Source organism: Artibeus jamaicensis, unplaced genomic scaffold, assembly GCF_021234435.1.
Source record: "Artibeus jamaicensis isolate MK-2021 breed Jamaican fruit bat unplaced genomic scaffold, CSHL_Jam_final scaffold_286, whole genome shotgun sequence".
Taxonomy (NCBI): domain Eukaryota; kingdom Metazoa; phylum Chordata; class Mammalia; order Chiroptera; family Phyllostomidae; genus Artibeus; species Artibeus jamaicensis.
The window spans coordinates 1,475,761-1,493,503 of NW_026522034.1; the positions used below are offsets into that span (position 1 = coordinate 1,475,761).

General features: G+C 48.1%; 1 protein-coding gene across 2 annotated transcripts in view; it reads left to right on the forward strand.

Annotated features, from left to right (window-relative positions):
* The window catches only part of INSR (insulin receptor), a 157,272-nt gene that overhangs the window by 125,318 nt on the left and 14,211 nt on the right, over positions 1-17,743 (forward strand). For both annotated transcript variants that reach the window (XM_037139999.2, XM_037140000.2), the window contains 6 exons: positions 6,428-6,587; positions 10,707-10,809; positions 11,765-11,832; positions 14,479-14,723; positions 16,100-16,210; positions 16,298-16,457. In XM_037139999.2, coding sequence (XP_036995894.2) covers positions 6,428-6,587; positions 10,707-10,809; positions 11,765-11,832; positions 14,479-14,723; positions 16,100-16,210; positions 16,298-16,457 — 847 coding nt within the window. The remainder of the gene's footprint in view (positions 1-6,427; positions 6,588-10,706; positions 10,810-11,764; positions 11,833-14,478; positions 14,724-16,099; positions 16,211-16,297; positions 16,458-17,743) is intronic.

A 17,743-nucleotide genomic window follows, 5' to 3' on the forward strand; every position in this document is an offset into this window, starting at 1 on the left:
TACTTTTTTCTTGTGTGTATGTGTGTGTGTTTCCTTTTTAAAATTATTTTTTAAATTTTATTTTAATTGTAGTTCAAGTACAGTTTTCTGTCTTTTACTCCCATCCCAGCCCACCCACCCAGCCCTTCCCACCTCCCTCCCATTTCCACCACCCCTAGTTTTTGTCCATGTGTCCTTTATATTTGTTCCTGTGGCACTTTTTTCTTTTTATGACTGAAGACTATTCCATGTATGAATAGACGATGTTGTGTTTTTCCATGCATCCATTAATGGACATTTTTGTTATTTCCATCTTTTGGCTAATAGAACTAACGCTGCCATGAACATTTGTGTACAAGTTTCTGTGTGGGCACATGTTCCCAGCTCTCTTGGGTGCATACCTAGGAGTGGAATCCCTGGGTCATATGGTAACTCAACGTTTAACTTTAAAGGAAATGCTAAGCTCTCTCCCGAAGCAGCTGCACCATTTTATATTTCTTTTTTTAGTATATTTAAAAATTAACTGATGTTCAGTTATAGCTGTCCTCATTTCCCCCCCCCCCATTATTCTTCCCTGCACTACACTCCCCCATTTCCACATTCAGTTCCCTCCCACCCCGTGGTCTTTATCCATGCCTCCTTTATACACACAGGTTCCTTGACCCTTCCCCTTCTTTCACCAGTTGTCCTCCTTTCCCAGCCCCTCTGGTCACTGTCAATTTGTTCTTTATTTCAGTGTCTCTGCTTCTATTTTGTTCGCACGTTTGTTTTGTTAATTTGGTTCCACTAATAGGTGAGATTATCTAGCATTTGTCTTTCACTACCTGGCTTATTTCACTTAGCATAATGCTCTCCAGTTCCATCCATGCTGCTGCAAATGGTAGGAGTTTTCTGCTGTGTAGAATTCCATTGTGTAAATGTACCACAGTTTTTTGATTCATTCATTTAGTGATGGGCACTTGGCTATTGTAAATAATGCTGCTATGAATATTCAGGTGCATAGGTTCTTCAGAATTGGTGATTCAGGATTCTTAGTATAATCCCAGCAGTGGAATTGCTGGGTCAAAAGGCAGTTCCATTTTTAGTTTTTTGAGGAAATTCCTTACAGTTTTCCACAGGGGTTGCACCAGTCTGCATTCCCACTAACAGTGCACTAGGGTTCCATTTTCTCCACAGCCTCGCCAGCACTTGTTGTTTGTTGATTTCTATATGATGGCCATTCCGACTGGTGTATAGTGGTATCTCATTGTGGTTTTAATTTGCATCTCTCTGATGGCTAATGATGCTGAGCCTTCTTTCATATGTCTCTGGGCCCTCTGTATGTCCTCCTTGGAGAAGTGTGTGTTAAGGTCCTTTGCCCTTTTTTAAACTGGATTATTTGTCTTCCTGGTCTGGAGTTGCATGAATTCTTTATATATTTTGGAAATCGAACCTTTGTGTGAGGTATCATTGGCAAATATATTTTCCCACATGGATGTTTCCCTTTTAATTTTGCCAATGTTTTCTTTAGTCGTGCAGAAACTTTTTATTTGATGTAGTCCCATTTGTTTATTCCTTCCTGTATATCCTTTGCTCTAGGGGACATGTCAATGAAAATGTTGCTGTGTGGAATATCTGAGATTTTCCTGCCAATGTTCTCCTCTAGGATGCTTATGGTGTCACAACTTACATTTCAGTCTTTTATTCATCTTGAGTTTATTTTTGCGAATGTTGTAAGTTGGTGATCAAGTTTCATTTTTTTGCATGTAGCTGTCCAGATCTCCCAACACCATTTGTTGAAGATGCTATTTTTATTCCATTTTATGTTCCTGCCCCCTTTGTCAATTATTAATTGACCATAGTGACAAGGGTTTATTTCTGGGCTCTCTCTTCTGTTTCACTGATCTATGTGTCTGTTCTCATGCCAGAAACAGGCTGTTTTGATAACAGTGGCCTTGTAATATAGTTTGATATCAGGTATTGTGATCCCTCCTGCTTTGTTCTTCTTTCTCAAAGTTGCTGTGGCTATTCGGGGTTGTTTATAGTTCCATATAAATTTTTGAAATGTTTGCTCTATATCTGTAAAATATGTCATTGGTATTTTAATAGGAATTGTGTTGAATCTATAAGTTGCATTGGGTAGAATGGACATTTTGATGATATTAATTCTTCCAATCCATGAACATGGTAAATGCTTTCATTTGTTTGTGTCTTCCTTAGTTTCTTTATTCATTGTTGTGTAGTTTTCTGAGTACAGGTCTTTTCCATCCTTGGTTAGGTTTATTCGTAGGTACTTTATTTTTCTTGTTTCTCTAGCAAATGGGACTTTTCCCCTAATTTTTGTTTCTGATATTTTGTTGTTAGTATACAAAAATGCTTTTGATATCTGGATATTGACTTTGCATTCCATTGTTTAGTCAAATTCACTTATTAGGTTGAGAAGCCTTTGGTGGAGTCTACAGGGTTTTCTATGTACACTATCATGTCATCTGCAAGCAATGACAGTTTTGCTTCCTCCTTTCCAATTTGGATGCCTTTTATTTCTTCTTCTCGTCTGATTGCTGTGGCTAGAACTTCCAATATTATGTTGAATAGCAGTGGTGCAAGTGGACAACCTTGTCTTGTTCCTGATCTTAGTGTGAAAGCTTTTAGTTTTTGCCCATTGAGTATGACTTTGGCTGTAGGATTCTTATATATGACCTTTACTATTTTAAGAAATGCTCCCTCTAACTTCCACTTTTCTGAGTGTTTTTTTCAAAAATAGGTGCTATACTTTATCGAATGCTTTTTCTGCATCTCTTGATGTGATCATGTGATTTGTCTTTCCTTTTGTTTATGTGACATATCACATTTATTGATTTGTGAATATTGTGCCATTCTTGCATCCCTGGAATGAATCCTACTTGATCGTGGTGTATGATCTTTCTAATGTATTGCTGGATGTGGTTTGCTGATAGTTTGTTGAGGATTTTATTTTTATTTTTTATTTTTTAATTTTATTTACTTATTTTTCAAGTGAGGATTTTTACATTTATGTTCATCAGCGATATTGGCCTGAAGCTTTCTTTCTTTGTTGTGTCTTTATCTGGTTTGGGGATTAGGAAGATACTGGCCTCATAAAAAGAGTTTGGGAGTCTTCCCTCTTTTTGGATTTTTTGGAGTAGTTTGAGAAGGATTGGGGTTCACTCTTTCTTAAATGTAAAATTGTCCTATGAAGCCATCTGGCTCAGGGCTTTGGTGTGCCAGGAGTTTTTTTTAAATTATTGCTTCAAATTTACTAGCTTTTATCAGTCTTCAGGCTTTCTACTTCTTCTTGGTTCAGTTTTGGAAGATTATATTTCTAGGAGTTGTCCATTTCATCCAGGTTTTCAGATTTCTTGGCATATAGTGGTTTGTGGTGATTTCTTACAGTACTTTGTATTTCTGTTGTATCAGTTGTAATTTTTCCTCTTTTGTTTCTGATCTTGTTTATTTGGGTCTTCTCTTTTTTCTTGATGAGTCTGGATAAAGGCTTGTCGATCTGTTTCATCTTTTCAAAGAACCAGCTCCTGGATTTATTGATCCTTTGAATTGTTCTTTTAGTTTCTCTGTTGTTTAATTCTGCACTGATATTATTTCCTTCCTTCTACTCGCTCTGGGCTTGGTTTGTTGTTGTTCTTCCAGTTCTTGTAGCTGTAGGGTTAGGTTGTTTATTTGAAATATTTCTATCTTTTTAAGGTAGACTTGTAATGCTGTGCACTCCCCTGTCATAAGGCACAACTTAAGTTTGTTTATTGAATGTTGCCTTTGTTGAAAAGAAGCCATTTTTATCTGACAGTGTTATTAGAGAGGCCTGATCAACAGTAAAGAGAACTACCATTAACTAATTGTCTGGATACGTCACTCACTCATTCACTTACATCTTTTCATTTGCACCCATTCATTGAACACTACGGAGTACCTGCCGTGTGGCAGGCATCGTGCAAACACGTAGCACGGGCAGGGGAGACGCTGTAGTGTACTGATTGAGATAATGAGACTGCCTCGCTGTGCCTTACAGATTTCGGACTGTTGTGTGTTCATTTCCATTTGTTTCCAGAAATTTTTTTATTTTTCCTTGATCTCATTATTAACCCATTGATCACTTAATATTATACTGTTCAGTCTACATCAATTTGAATGTTTTTGAGTTTTAGACTTGAGGTTGGTGTCTAATTTCAAGCCCTTGTGGTCCAGGAAAATGCTTGATGTGATTTCAGTTTTCTTGAATTTGTTGAGGCTTGTTTTGCGTCCAATCCTGTGGTCTGTCTTTGAAAATGTTTCATGTGCATTTGAAAAGAATGTGTATTTTGCTTCTTTGGGATGAAAGGCTCAATATGTATCAGTTAGGTCCATTTGTTCTAGGGTGTGGTTCAGAGCTTTATATCCTTGTTGATGTTTTTGTTTGGAAAATCTTTCCATTGTTGACAGTGGGGTGTTAAAGCCCCCTATTATAAGTATGTTGCTGTCTATATCTTTCTTGAAGTCCTACAAAATTTTCTTAATATATTTGGGTGCTCCAGTCTTGGGTACCTATACATTTATGATGTTTATGTCTTTTTGGTGGATTATTCCCTTTAGTATTATGAAGTGTCCTCTGTGTCTCTTTTTATGGCCTTTGTTTTGAAGTCTGTTTTGTCTGATATGAGTATTGCTACCCCGGCTTTTTTTTTCCTGTCCATTTGCTTGGAATATATATTTTTTCAACCCTCCACTTTCAGTCTGTGTGGATCTTTGGTCCTGAGGTGGTTTTTTTTAATAGGCAGTATATGTGCAGGTCATTGTGCGCCCCCTACTGGGGACCTGGCCTGCAACCCAGACATGTGCCCTGACTGGGAATCGAACCCATGACCCTTTGGTTTGCAGGCTGGCACTCAATCCACTGAGCCATACCAACCAGGGCACACAATTCTTGCCAGCTTTTACAAAAGCCTTTTGGTGTCTGTGGGGAAAGCTGTGTCAGGTTCTAGTTCAGGGGTGTAAACTTGTTTTCACCAGGGGCCACATCACCCTCGCAGTTGCCTTCAAAGGACTGAATGTAATTTTAGGACTGTATAAATGTAACTATTCCTTAACTATTAAGGAGTTGAAGTTACATTCGGCCCTTTATAGACAACAGTGAAGCTGATGTGGCCCTCAGTAAAAATGGCTTTGACACCCCTGTTCTAGTTCCTTCCATCATGCTCCCTTCTCATCCACACCCTAGGCACTGGGTGAGTGACTGAGGTTGGGGGGGTGTCCCCTTTGTCCTGGAGAGCTGCTGCCTTTCGTTTCTATATTTGCTTATTTGTCCCTTTCTGCTTGATGACTCATCCTTCTTGGAAGAACCTTTGGAGCGGAGCTCGCAGCCTGCTCTGTTTTCTGGCTGCTCTTGTCACATGATGAACACGGGAGTCTTTACGTTTCCTTCTCTGCCCCTGAGACTTTCCAGGCCGGTTCTCTGCCTGCACTAGGAGTCTGAAGTCGTGTTAGAAAGTTCTCACAGTTCGGCCCTGAGCGCATCACATCTTTCCTGATAAGCTCTGGGTTTACCTCTGTACATGTGTCTGTCACTGGGGTGTGCGTGCTTATCTTCTCTTTTCAGACCTGTAGGCAGGTCCCCAGTGTTTTAAGTGGCAGTAGAAGAAAGGGAAGGGAGGGAGGGTAGGAGGGGAGTTTCAATTTATTCTTAAGACATTAAAGCCCATGTATCCATTTGGTTCTAATGAGGTAGAGGCCAGCAGGTATAAGGTAAAGGCCCAATATGTGATTTAGGTGGTGTGGGTCCCTTCTTTCCTGCCCTTCTGGGACTTCCTGGAGGCTGGGTGGAAATATCCCTCAGTGGTTGCAAGAAGTTTTGGAGGCAGACAGTTCGGGGCTGAAGGGCTGGCCCTACCAAGTATCATTTCACTACCTCAGCTGCACGTGTGGCCGAGTTCGTGCAGAGCCCACGGGCTCAGAACTGCTTTCGCTTCTCGACGTGGTTGGGGGACCATGGGAAGAAGAGGAGCATTGAAGGTGCAGGTCAATGACGTGGAGTTCAGCACTCCGCCCCCACCGTGCCCACGGACACATGGCCATGCCTGTTTGTTTACAGATGTTACAAATTGGGGGTTGGTTTCTGACTGTTTTTGCTGCTTTTGACGGCAAGGTTGAGTTGGTGACGATGACCACCTGTCCCCTCGAAGCTGAAAATATTTACTGCCTGGCCCTTTACAACAGAAGTTCGCCGTCTCTGTCTGGAGCCTTACTTTCCTCACCTCTGAGGGGAGACTAAGCCGCAGGGCTGCGAGGGTTCAGTGAGGTGACCCAGGCCAGATGGCCAGCTCTGGTCAAGGAAGGTGGGCTGTCACTGACCGTGAGAACTCCCTGTGCGTCATTTCTGAGCAGACCCTGTCTGTGACAGTCTCACCCAGGCCGCATACGCAAGTGCAGGAAGCACGGCCCCCACCCCTCCCCTCCTGTCTTCCAGGAGCTGCACCAGTGCGTCTCCCGCAGGAATTTTGCCCTGGAGCGGGGCTGCAGGCTGCGTGGGCTGCTGCCGGGGAATTACAGCGTGCGAATACGAGCCACCTCCCTGGCGGGCAACGGCTCCTGGACGGAAACCACCTATTTTTACGTGACGGACTATGGTGAGTCTGCATGGCAGCTTGGACGAGCTGGGTCTGTGCTTGCTGCTGGGAACGACAGCACATTTCAGAGAATAGTGGGGGGAGGTTGGAAGGGAGGCCTGCTGGCTCTGGACTTGACCTCTGGCTACACCAGTGGCTGCTGTGTGACTGGGGTGAGGTGCTTGCCCGCTCTGAGCTTGTACTTCCTCATCTGTCTATGGGGGTAATAGTAGGACCACCTCTGGAAGTGAAGGGAGGTTTTGATGACATCATGGAGGTCATGTGGCCTGGAAGGGGACCAGACTGATAAGCACATCAGCCCCTTTGAATCTCTGATATTAGATGGGCCATGTCCTCCCACGGAGGATGCTCTTAATGTTCACACCGTAAGTACTGCCCCTGGGCCAGCTGGACACACTGCACAGCAGGGTGGAGAGAGGTGGGGAAGGCAGAGCTGGTCAGGGAGTGCTTCCTGGAGCCGGTGTCCAGCTGGCCGAGACCTGAAAAATGTACAAGCCAGGGCGAAAGAGGACATTTAGTCTGGCATGTGGCCAGAGCTGAGACTGTGGGATGAGAAACAGACGGACAGCTTGGATGGAGGGAAGGCTCAGACCAGGGGGAGGAGCAGGGGTTTGGTGGGGAGGGGTGAGGCGTGGCTTCTGCTTGGCTGGCTGGATGCCGGAGACCTGGCCCAACGGGAGTGTGCAAAGTGGGGGTGATTCTTACCAGGGTAGCTCTGCTCAGGGTCAGGCCCAGGATGAGAGTTTTGACCCCAGCTGGGTGTCCTGCGCCATGCTTTGGATGCTGCCCACTGGGGTCACCACAGAACCCACCAGGGCAAGAGCGCAGCTGCCAATGAGACCACTCTAACCGAGATGCCAGGTGCAAGTTTGGGGGTTTTCCAGGCCAACTGCACTTCTGTCCAACTGGCCACAAATTTGGGGATTCCCATGACCCTTTCTCTTATGTCATTTCTGTTAGATCATTTGCTAGAATGGCCCACAGAACTTAAGAAAGTGCTATAATCACAAAGACCGTTTTACTTTAAAGGAGGTAAGTCAGGACCACTACAGTGAAGAGACACACGGGACAAGGGCCAGGAGACCTCTGGACACAGGGCTGCCATTCTCTGCCCATTGACGAAGATCCCTCGTGGCACCCTCTTGACACGTAGATGTGCTCATCCTCTCAGCTTTGCCATCAAGAGTTTTTATCGGGGTTTTACTACCTAGGTGTGGTTGATCGAATCATTGGCCACATGACTGAACTAAATCTTGAGCCCTGCTCCCCTCTCTGGAGGTCAGGTTGGCTGGAAATCCCCCCAGCCCCAGCCCCCCAATCACATGCTTGCTCTTCTGGCGACCAGCCCCATCCTGAGTTGCCTCACCTCCTGGCATGAACTCAGGTTTCTTCCAAGAGGCTCATCAATAACAAAGACACTCCTATTACTCAGAGTGTCCAAGATTTGGAGTCTCTCTAAGAAGCAGGGACACCATGGGTGAAATTCAAAGGAAAATACTCTCAGAGTGGGAAAAGTGTTTATAACACATGGACAAAAAGTTAACACCCTGAACACGGAAGGTACAGCTGACTCCTGAAGTGCACAGGTCTGTGTACACTCAGATCTTTAAAAAAATAGAGCAATGTGTTTTCTCCTCCTCGTGATTTTCTTATTAACGTTTTCTTTTTTTTAGCTCACTGTATTGTAAGAATACAGTATATGATACGTAGAACACACAAAGTATAGGCTATTAGCAGTTGAGTTTTGGGGGAGTCAAAAGTTAAATGCAGATTTTCAGCTGTGGAGGGGGTTGGAGCACCAGCTGCTGTGTCGTTCAAGGGTCACTTACCTATTATATGAGTAAAAGGTAAATGTCCTAACATTGAAAGTAAGCAAAGAATGTAGAAAGCCCATGTAAAAATAAATAGAAAACATAAGGAAAAATGTCCAACCTCACATAAAACCACACTAAAAAAGAAAAATGCGGATTAGAACAAGTTGTAATTTTCAGCATATCACACTGGCAAAGTTTTTGTTGGTTTCTTTTTTGTAATTACAATGCTTAGTGCTGTCCAAGAGTTCAGGCACATGGGATTTTTTTTTCTTATGGTTGGTCACTGCTAAAATGTAGATTTAATGCACTTAAATAATGTGCATTAGAAATCTTATCAGAGATCTACTATTTGAGCCAACAACTCTTGTTCTAGAAATGTATTCTAAGGAAAAAGTCAGACGTGTTTTAAAAAGATACATGTTCAAGGAAATCCATCACAGTTTCACTCACAATAGCCAGAAGACTGGGGAGTTCAATGTCACACTTCAGAGGACCAGCGGCACTTACACAACACCAGACAAGGGGCACAGACCCTCCAGCACCATCAGAAATCCCTGTGTAACTTTCAACTCCTCAAAAACTCAACTAGTAGTCTGCCGTGGACAGGAAGTCCTACCCATAACATAAACAGTCGGCAAACACATTTTGTATCTTCTATGTATTATATACTGTATTCTCACAATAAAGTAAGTTAGGAAAAAATATTGAGAAAATACATTTACAGTACTGTATATTTATTGAAAACAATCTACGTATAAGAGGATGCATGCAGTTCAAACCCGTGTTGCTCAAAGGTCAACTACACTCTTAAAGATATTCTTGATCATATAACAATGAGGGAAGCAAGGCACCATGGTGAACTGAAGGAGGTGCTGTCCGTCAGGGGCTGCCCCTGCCCTAGCTTGACCGAGAGCAAGAGCTGCTTTCTTTTGGATTTTGCACCCAGGGGACCTCCCTTCCATCAGTATAGTTTTGGCTGCCACTGGAAGCTGAGGAGCGAGCAGGACAGTAGGGTCTGGGAAGCAGAGATGGGGGCGCATCGTACTGAGTCCTAACCACTTGGTCGCCTCCAGGTTTCCTGCTCTTTAGGAAAAAGGGAAGGGAGGAGCGACATTTAAACATCCAAACACACAGCTGCACATGACTACACGCTTTCCATTTCCCAAGTCACATTTGATCACTAAACATTTGTGGAGACCTTCAGCTGGCCAGAGGCCTCTGGAGGCGGCTCTGACGGTTTGCTCTCCGCTGGGGAGCTACAGGAGGATAAGACATCTCAGGCTAGAGCTGGCCCCCAGAGGCAACGTGAGGCATTGGTCGGAGCTCGCTCCGACGGCCGGGGTCGGACGCATGCTGTTCTGTGGGTTGGTTCTGGGACTGTGGGCAGGACCTCTCCCTTCCCTGCCAACTGGCATTAGTCGGAGTACCTTCTGCCTTGGCTTATGGGACAGTTAAATAAGATTGCCACACAAAGCACTTTAAACAGAGCCTGGCTCTTAGTGAGTATTGAGTAAACTGCTATTATTAAAAGGCCCAGAGGACCAGATTCCTTCTCTGCTTTTTCCAAACCCATTTTCTTCCTTGGCTTGGAAGAGTTTGGAGACATGAGCATGTTAACAATCTCAGACAACTTAGCCTTGTACGTGAATTTAAAAAATAAAGGCCGTGTAATGTTTCTTCAGCTACGTAGTCAAACAGGTTCTTTGGGGGACGTGCACTTATTTTGCGTGGCGTTCTTCCAAGGTTCATGGGCCAGCCGTCCAGTGGGGAGGGGCAGGACCTTCCAGCTCACACAGGGCACTTCTTGGTGGATTTGTCATCTATCAGAGCTGCTGTTCCAAATCAAGGCAGGCTGTTTAATTCGCAGGGCTCAGAACAAAATGAAAATGCAGGGCCCTTGTTTTAAAATTAGGACTTTCAAGATAGTGACTGTGGACTATTAAACTCAAAGCACAGCCCTTCTGAGTGTGGGGCTGTGGGTGGCGTCCTGGTGGCATGGCTGGGTTGCCTCACCTCACCGGGCGCCTCACCGGGTGGCTGGCCCTGGGTGGGAAGAGAGGGCTGGCAGCAGGCAGTGAAGTGGGGGTCAGGGTGTGCTTCCAGAAAACTGACCTCTGAGCCCGCTGCCCAGCCCCAAGGAGCCAAGTGGTGTTTCAGGACTGCTGGGAAATAGGTTCTAGGAGACCAGCAGAGAACCTCAGGGACAAAAGGTGGGAGAAAAGCTCCACACCTTTATATTTGTAGATGTGGCTTGTGATATGAACACATTTTGATACAAAACATGTGTTTTCTTTTTGTATTTCAGTAGTCCCCTCACCAGATATTGCAAAAATTATCATCGGCCCCCTCATCTTTGTCTTCCTCTTCAGTGTCGTGATTGGGAGTATTTACCTATTCCTGAGAAAGAGGTCAGTGCGGCGGTGGATGGTTAACAACTGGCTCTGCAGAAATATTAGGCCTAGAAAGATACATAGATGTAGATACAGCTGCATCTAAGTAGCATACACTTTCCAGCTGAGATCGTAAGGCAATATGCCATCCACTTTGTTGTGATTTTCCTCTCCAAGTGCTTCCATCGATTTTCCCCCTGAACCTTTGTGTCTGTAGCCAGCCTCTGGTTGCTGATAGACAAGTGTTGGTTTTGTGTTGAAGAGTGGGCCAGAAATGAAACGAGACGTACATGTTTATCCATCACAGGAGCGGCTTTGCAGAATCAGCTGTGTAGTGATCCCTGAATACTTGATATTTGCCCAGTGTTTCATGCCATTTCCAACATCATGGCTACAGATGACATGTTTAAGTTTATTCTACATTATTAATATTTTTTCTGTCACTCTGTCAAACCCAGACAAACAACAGAACAAGAGATCCAGTCTTAGTTTGTAGTGTTTGCCCATTTCCGTGGTGTGAATACTCCCACCGTGATCAGTTTTGAGCTCAGACATGACGCCCTGGGTGCAGAGCTGGGAGGGACGTGCAGTGGCCCCGACATGTGGCCTCGCTGCCAAGTGCGTACAGCGCCGTGAGCAGCGAGGCAATGCAGCCCTTCAGAGCGCTGATGGTAGTGAGGGGTAGTGTGCTAGTGAGGAAGTGGTGAGTTTCGAATGGCGTCATCTTTGCTTTTAATGGAACTTATTTAATTATAAGCCTATCTAACTTATTTTTGAATGATGGTTTATTTAAAAACTGGCTTGCAAGTTCCCCCAAATTTAGCAGTTGTTTCTCATGAGCTGGGACCAGATGGCCCCAGAACAGCACTGGGGCGCTGGTGCTGCTGTGGTTGCTGCCTGCACTGGGGAGGCCTGCGGAGACCTCGAAGGCCTGGGGAACCTCAGCCGGAATGCCTCCCTTTTCCTTTTCCAGGCAGCCGGATGGGCCGCTGGGACCGCTATATGCTTCTTCAAACCCTGAGTACCTCAGTGCCAGTGACGGTGAGTGCCATCCTCTTACCTGTGGGTAGCCAGAATCCTACTGTCCGGTTTCCTTCACCACCATTGTCAAGTGAAAGCCAAGGGTTGACACCCCAAGAGGCTGAGACCAGCCCTCTTATTCACTGGGGCTGAAAACTTGCCCCTTGCTGCAAAACCCCCTCCTGGGAGCAGTCATAGACACCTGCTGACTGCCACCTGTGTGTGGATGGGTTGGTCCAGCTGGTGTGGGACCCATGGGCTGGGCTGGGCTGGGCTGGGAGGCCGAGAACCTGGTGCCCAGCATTGGGGGTGTGGACCTTGAGGCCTGTGCCAGACACAGTGCTGAGGGTCAGAGCTGGAAAGCTGTGTCTGAACTTGGTGCCCAAGCCAAAGGTAGGAATTGGAAGCCAAAATGGGAGATTGTGAATCGGTGAGCAAGATGAGAAGCAGGGACAAGATCGAGCAGGTGGGAGGTAGTGTGGGTGCTGGGGACACACCTGCTGTCGGTGGTTGCAGAGAATGATTGTCATGCTTGGGGCAGGAGCATTGGTCTGATGCCCATATTTCCCTTGGTCGCACCAAAGAACTGGCTGCCTTCCCAGGGGAAGGCGACTGTTGCATTGCAAGTTTCTAAACTGCTTCATGCAGCAAAAATCAAAAAGCGACTTCGAAGGCATGGGTACCATTGCCCGCAGGATGCTGGACAGGGATACAGGGGTGGGTGGTGTTTTTAAGGGTACCCCTGATTGGTTTTATTGAGTCTGATAAGACATGCAGGCATGGAAGTGACTGTCATGAAGGAAGATGTTTTTGCTCATAGTCCCCGAGAAATAGGAGGCACATACCCTGACCAGGGCCGTCAGGAGGCAGAGGGAGGGGAAACCTGGGCCAGCGTGGTTTCCGTGGGGAGGGAAGGGTGAGGCAGGGTGAGTGGGATCGGGACTGGCTCGTGTAAATTATTTTGGCCGCTCTGGGGCACAGGGGCCGCCCTGTTGTCGGGCACCTGCCCTGTGCCGAGTAGTGGTGATGGTGGGTGGACAGTGGTGCTGAGGGTGAGAGCTCCGGGCAGCAGATGGTGTGGGCTCTGGATTAGCTGGTTTGCACAGAGCTCCTGTGAGTCCTGACCTCTCTGGGATTGGGCCACCCTTCAGCTGGGGGTGGGGGTGGGAGCAGCACAGCCCTTCCAGGATATACTGGGCCCCTGGATGTCAGAGCATCCGATCAGAGAAACTAGAAAAGGTGGTTATTGCAGGTGGGAATGTGCGGAGGGCACAGGAGTGGGAGCCTCCTCCCGCTGTTTGGGAATGGCACTGAACTTGCACATCCGAGAGTGGGAGCTGGGCCTCAGGGCTGCTCTTGGGCTCCGCTGCTGGGGTTGAGGCTGCGATGCTGCTCAGCGCTGCCTCTGCGGCTTGCCATTCTGCTTCCTTCTGGGAATGTACCAAAGGCCGAGGGCATAAGGGCACCCGGTCTGGGCTGGTAATTCTGATTCGAGGGTCTTGGAGGTGGGGAAAGCCTGAGCCAAGGCATGCACACAGGGAAAGATCCAAGCCCAGGCCCCTGGCAGGCAGGGCACCTCTACTGGGCATCTGTGAGTTCTCTGGGGAGCAGAGCTTTTGTGGATTCAGTGTCCTCGCATGAGCGTTTGGTGCATGTATGATTGGCTCTGGCTGCTGTAACCATGTAGCACACACTGGGTGGCTTAGAAAGCAGTTTTATTTTCTCACAGTTCTAGACAGTGAGGTTTTGTGGCTGGAGCGATAGCAAGGCCGTCTTCTCCCCCCACACATGGTTGTCCCTCAGTGTGTCACTGTCCTAGTTTTTTTTTTAAGATTTTATTTATTTATCTTTTAGAGGGGAAAGGAAGGAGAGAAGAAGAGAAATATCAATGTATGGTTGCTTCTCATGTGTCCCTTGCTAGGAACTGGCCTGCAACCCAGGCATGTGCCCTGACTGGGAATCGAACCACGATTGTTTGGTTCTCAGGCCCATGCTCAATCCACTGAGCTGCACCAGCCAGGGCTAGTTTTCTCTTCTTCTAAGGATAGGGTCAGGGCTTCCGCAGAGGACTTTGGGGAGGGACCAGTTCAGCTCATCACAGTGGCCGAACAGGAAAGGCAGAAAGCGTATGGACTCTTCCCACGAGGCCTCCGTGCGCATGTCAGTGTTTATTTGCTATGTAAAAAACTGCCCCAAACAGTGATGGAAAACCACCACTCATTAGCTCCCAGCTGGGTGGGTCTGCCCCAAGGGCTGTGCTTCGCTGGGCAGTTCTCCTGGCCTCACTGATGTAGCTACCTCTGCCTGGGGGGGTCAGTGGATGCAAGGTAGTCCTGAACGGTGTTTCACAGGCCAGGTGGTCCCCCAGCCCCTCGGTACCAGTCTTAGTTGGGAAGTGGCACCCTTGGACTGTGCACCTCTGAATCACACAGATAGGATGGGGATGCAGGCTCAGGGGGCACTTACTGGAGGACCCTGGACTGGTGTGGCCCCTTTCTGAGCTTTTGCCATCCCCGCTGTGACAGCAGGGACCCACGGTTGTCCTGTTCTTGGTGGTGTGCCTGGCACAGGTTCTGGACCACAGGAGTCAATGAGCATTTGTGGGGAGCTTGGGTCAGGGGTGGTTGGGGGACCCCCCAGGATGCTGTGTAGGTAAATGAGGAGTAGTGTTCCCATGTTCTGTGTATGTGCCGGACGAGTGGGAGGTGCCTCGGGAGAAGATCACCCTCCTGCGGGAGCTGGGGCAAGGCTCCTTCGGCATGGTGTACGAGGGCAACGCCAAGGACATCATCAAGGGCGAGGCAGAGACCCGGGTGGCCGTGAAGACAGTCAACGAGGCAGCCAGCCTGCGGGAGCGGATCGAGTTTCTCAACGAGGCCTCCGTCATGAAAGGCTTCACCTGCCATCACGTGGTGAGTCCCGAGTGTGCCCTGGGAGCAAAGTCTGCTTTTGTTAACCAGAGCTGAGGTTCAGGCTACAATAAAGAACGTGATGCACTTATTTGAGCAAAAAGTTGAAACCTGAGAGACCCTGATTCAGATAGCAACTACACTGTCTGCAGGGAGAACAAAGAAAGGCAGGGGTTGAGGAGGTAAACACCCCCGAGTGTCATTTTTCCTGCGGATGAAGGGTGCTGGCTGGGTTGCCTGGGCTTGGTTAGTTACAGTAAGCAGAGGAGGGTGTGAAAATGACAAGCAGATGCTCAAGTCCCTGTGTTGTTCCAGGGTGTTATGGCTCAGCTTGAGCTGAGTTTAGCAGCACGTAAGCAACTTAGCAGCTCTGAGAGCGGAGGCTCAGTCTTGCAGAGGCCCTCGTTCTCTAAGAGCCTCCTTTCAAGTCATTCTTTTAGCAATGCTCGTTGCTGTTACTTTTGCCCCATTATCGCTTCCCCATCAGTTCCCTGGTCTTGCTGGGCTCCATGAGAAAGGTGGGTGTGGGCCCCCTGCCCAGTCCTTACCCTTCTAAGCATCCTAAAAGTGGGAGGAGGGTCTCCCTTCTCCAGTCCTACCTCACCTGGAGCCAAACTTTTTTGCCCCGGTGCTTTCTGGATGAGGTCTTCCATCTCGTCCTCCTCTCAGCTCCTTTTTAACCCTTAAACATACAGCGGTGCCCCTCAGCCCGCACCCCCTAAGTCAGCACACACTCTCCCTAGCCCCACCTTCCCTCGCCTGGTTTCTCCTTGAGCCCTGTGTCCCTTCATCTTCGCCCCGCGCGAATGAGCAGGGCACTTGCTCTGTGCTGAGCCCCGTTCTCATCTCTGTGATGCCCCGTTCTCATCTCTGTGATGCAGCAGCTTTTTGCAGCTTTCAACATAGTGGGTGGAGACAGACTCTAAACCCAACAGGTTCCTGACTAGGAGATGCTGCTGTGGCAAATGAGAAAGGAGTTGGGGGGTTGGGAATTCAGGAGTGGGGAAAGTATGTTTGAACAAAGACTGAAAGGGTACAGGGACAGCATGTGGGCCTGTACGGGGACAGAGTCAGGCCGAGGGAACAGCTGCTGCATAGTCCTGAAGGTGGAGGTGTGTGCTCAGAGACATCAAGGAATATCCCATGATTTGCCTTAGAATGTTTCAATGTGCGGGCAGGCCCGTGTGTGCCCCCACCCCCCAGACTGTGAGTCCTGAATTCTCTCTCCCTGCTCTTTCTCCCCTGGGTGGCGGCCCTGGCATGTGAGCTGGACAGGCCAGGGTTCTGTGTGTGGTCAGACAAGGAGACCTGGGTGAGTCAAAATCTTCCCACAAACCCTCACCCAAGACTCCCACCCACCCCACATCCTTGCTCTCCAGGTCCGCCTCCTGGGGGTGGTATCCAAGGGCCAGCCGACGCTGGTGGTGATGGAGTTGATGGCTCACGGAGACCTGAAGAGCTACCTCCGTTCCCTGCGGCCTGAGGCTGAGGTGAGCTGCCCCGGGTACCCCGAAGGACACTCCCTCCTGGCTGCGTGTCCCAGTGTTGCTGGACACAACCTCTTGTTCTGACTTTAGAATAATCCCGGCCGCCCTCCCCCGACCCTGCACGAGATGATTCAGATGGCAGCTGAGATTGCAGACGGGATGGCCTACCTGAATGCGAAGAAGTTTGTGCACCGGGACCTTGCAGCTCGAAACTGCATGGTCGCCCACGATTTCACTGTCAAAATTGGAGGTTTGTCTGGCTTTCTGCTCCGGAACGTGTGGCTTCGTTTCAGAGGGCTTGTCTGTTGTGGGTGGTGAGGGCTTTTCCCGTGGTGGAAGCCGCAGGGTTTCCGACGGGGGCTCGATCCCCACACATTTTCCAGTTTTGAAAATCTTTTTTCCTTTACTTTAAGTTTTTAAAAATTTTATTTTTCAGTTGCATTTTATATTCATTATCAGTTCATATTAGTCGAGACAACCATATACTTACAAACTCCCACACTGTGATGGAACTGCATTCGTTCACTAACTTACTCATTCACTTCTTTACCTCACACCCATGCGCCGTGTGTGCAGCCACTGAGCAGGCGCCTGCGCGTGACGACGCAGACGTCACCACGGTTCTTCTGCTCCCACGAGCTTGCAGCTTTGTCTCTGCCATCCAGCACAGAAGCTGCTGGCCACATGCAGCCATCTACATATAAATTAACTCACATTAAGGAAAATTAAAAATTCAGTTTGTTGGTCACCTGAGCCCCATTTCAGGTGCCCAGTGGCTGCCATATGGGACAGTGTGGGTGTCGGCCATGTTCATCACCACAGAAAGTTCTGGACAGAGGTGTTCTAGGTGGACAGTGGAACAGCTCACAAGGTGGAGGAGACGGGAGAGGAGCACTCCCGTGACCAGGGGAAGGGCACCCGTCTGACGGGAGGCACCACCCCCCCGAACACTTGGAGGGTCAGAAGCTGACCTGAGTGACAGCGTCCTGGGGGCAGTGGCAGGTCATGCAGTGGCCGCGAGGCTGGAGGGGTGGCTGACATATGAACAAGACGAGCGTAGAGGGGACAGAGCAGCACAAGATATGAGGCTGGGGAGACAGGCAGGAGCCAGGCCCAGAAGGGGTTCGAGAGTCATGGGGAGGCATCTAGACATTATCCTAAGCAGCCAGCGAAGAGCAGGGAAAATGTGGTTCCATGTGTGATCCAAAAGGACGTTTCCCTACTTAGCAGTCATTAGGAAGCAGGAGATTACATTATTCTATTTATAATCCCCAAAGATCTTGCCCTACATCAGCAAAAGAGGCGGGAAGCAGCAAAGCGATGCTGTCCTATTCATGTAGCTTCTGTTGCGGAGTGGGCTGCCAGGGTCAGGACGCAGCGAGGGTCCTGCGGGTGAGGGGGTGGTGGGCCTGGTTGGTTCCAGGGCAACGGAGAGGAATAGATAGTTGGTTAGAGGGGGACGTGGAGGGAGGGTGGGTCGAACTCACCACTGTTACACGTGTGCGGAAAGAGTGGTCAAAGGAGGGGCTGACTCTG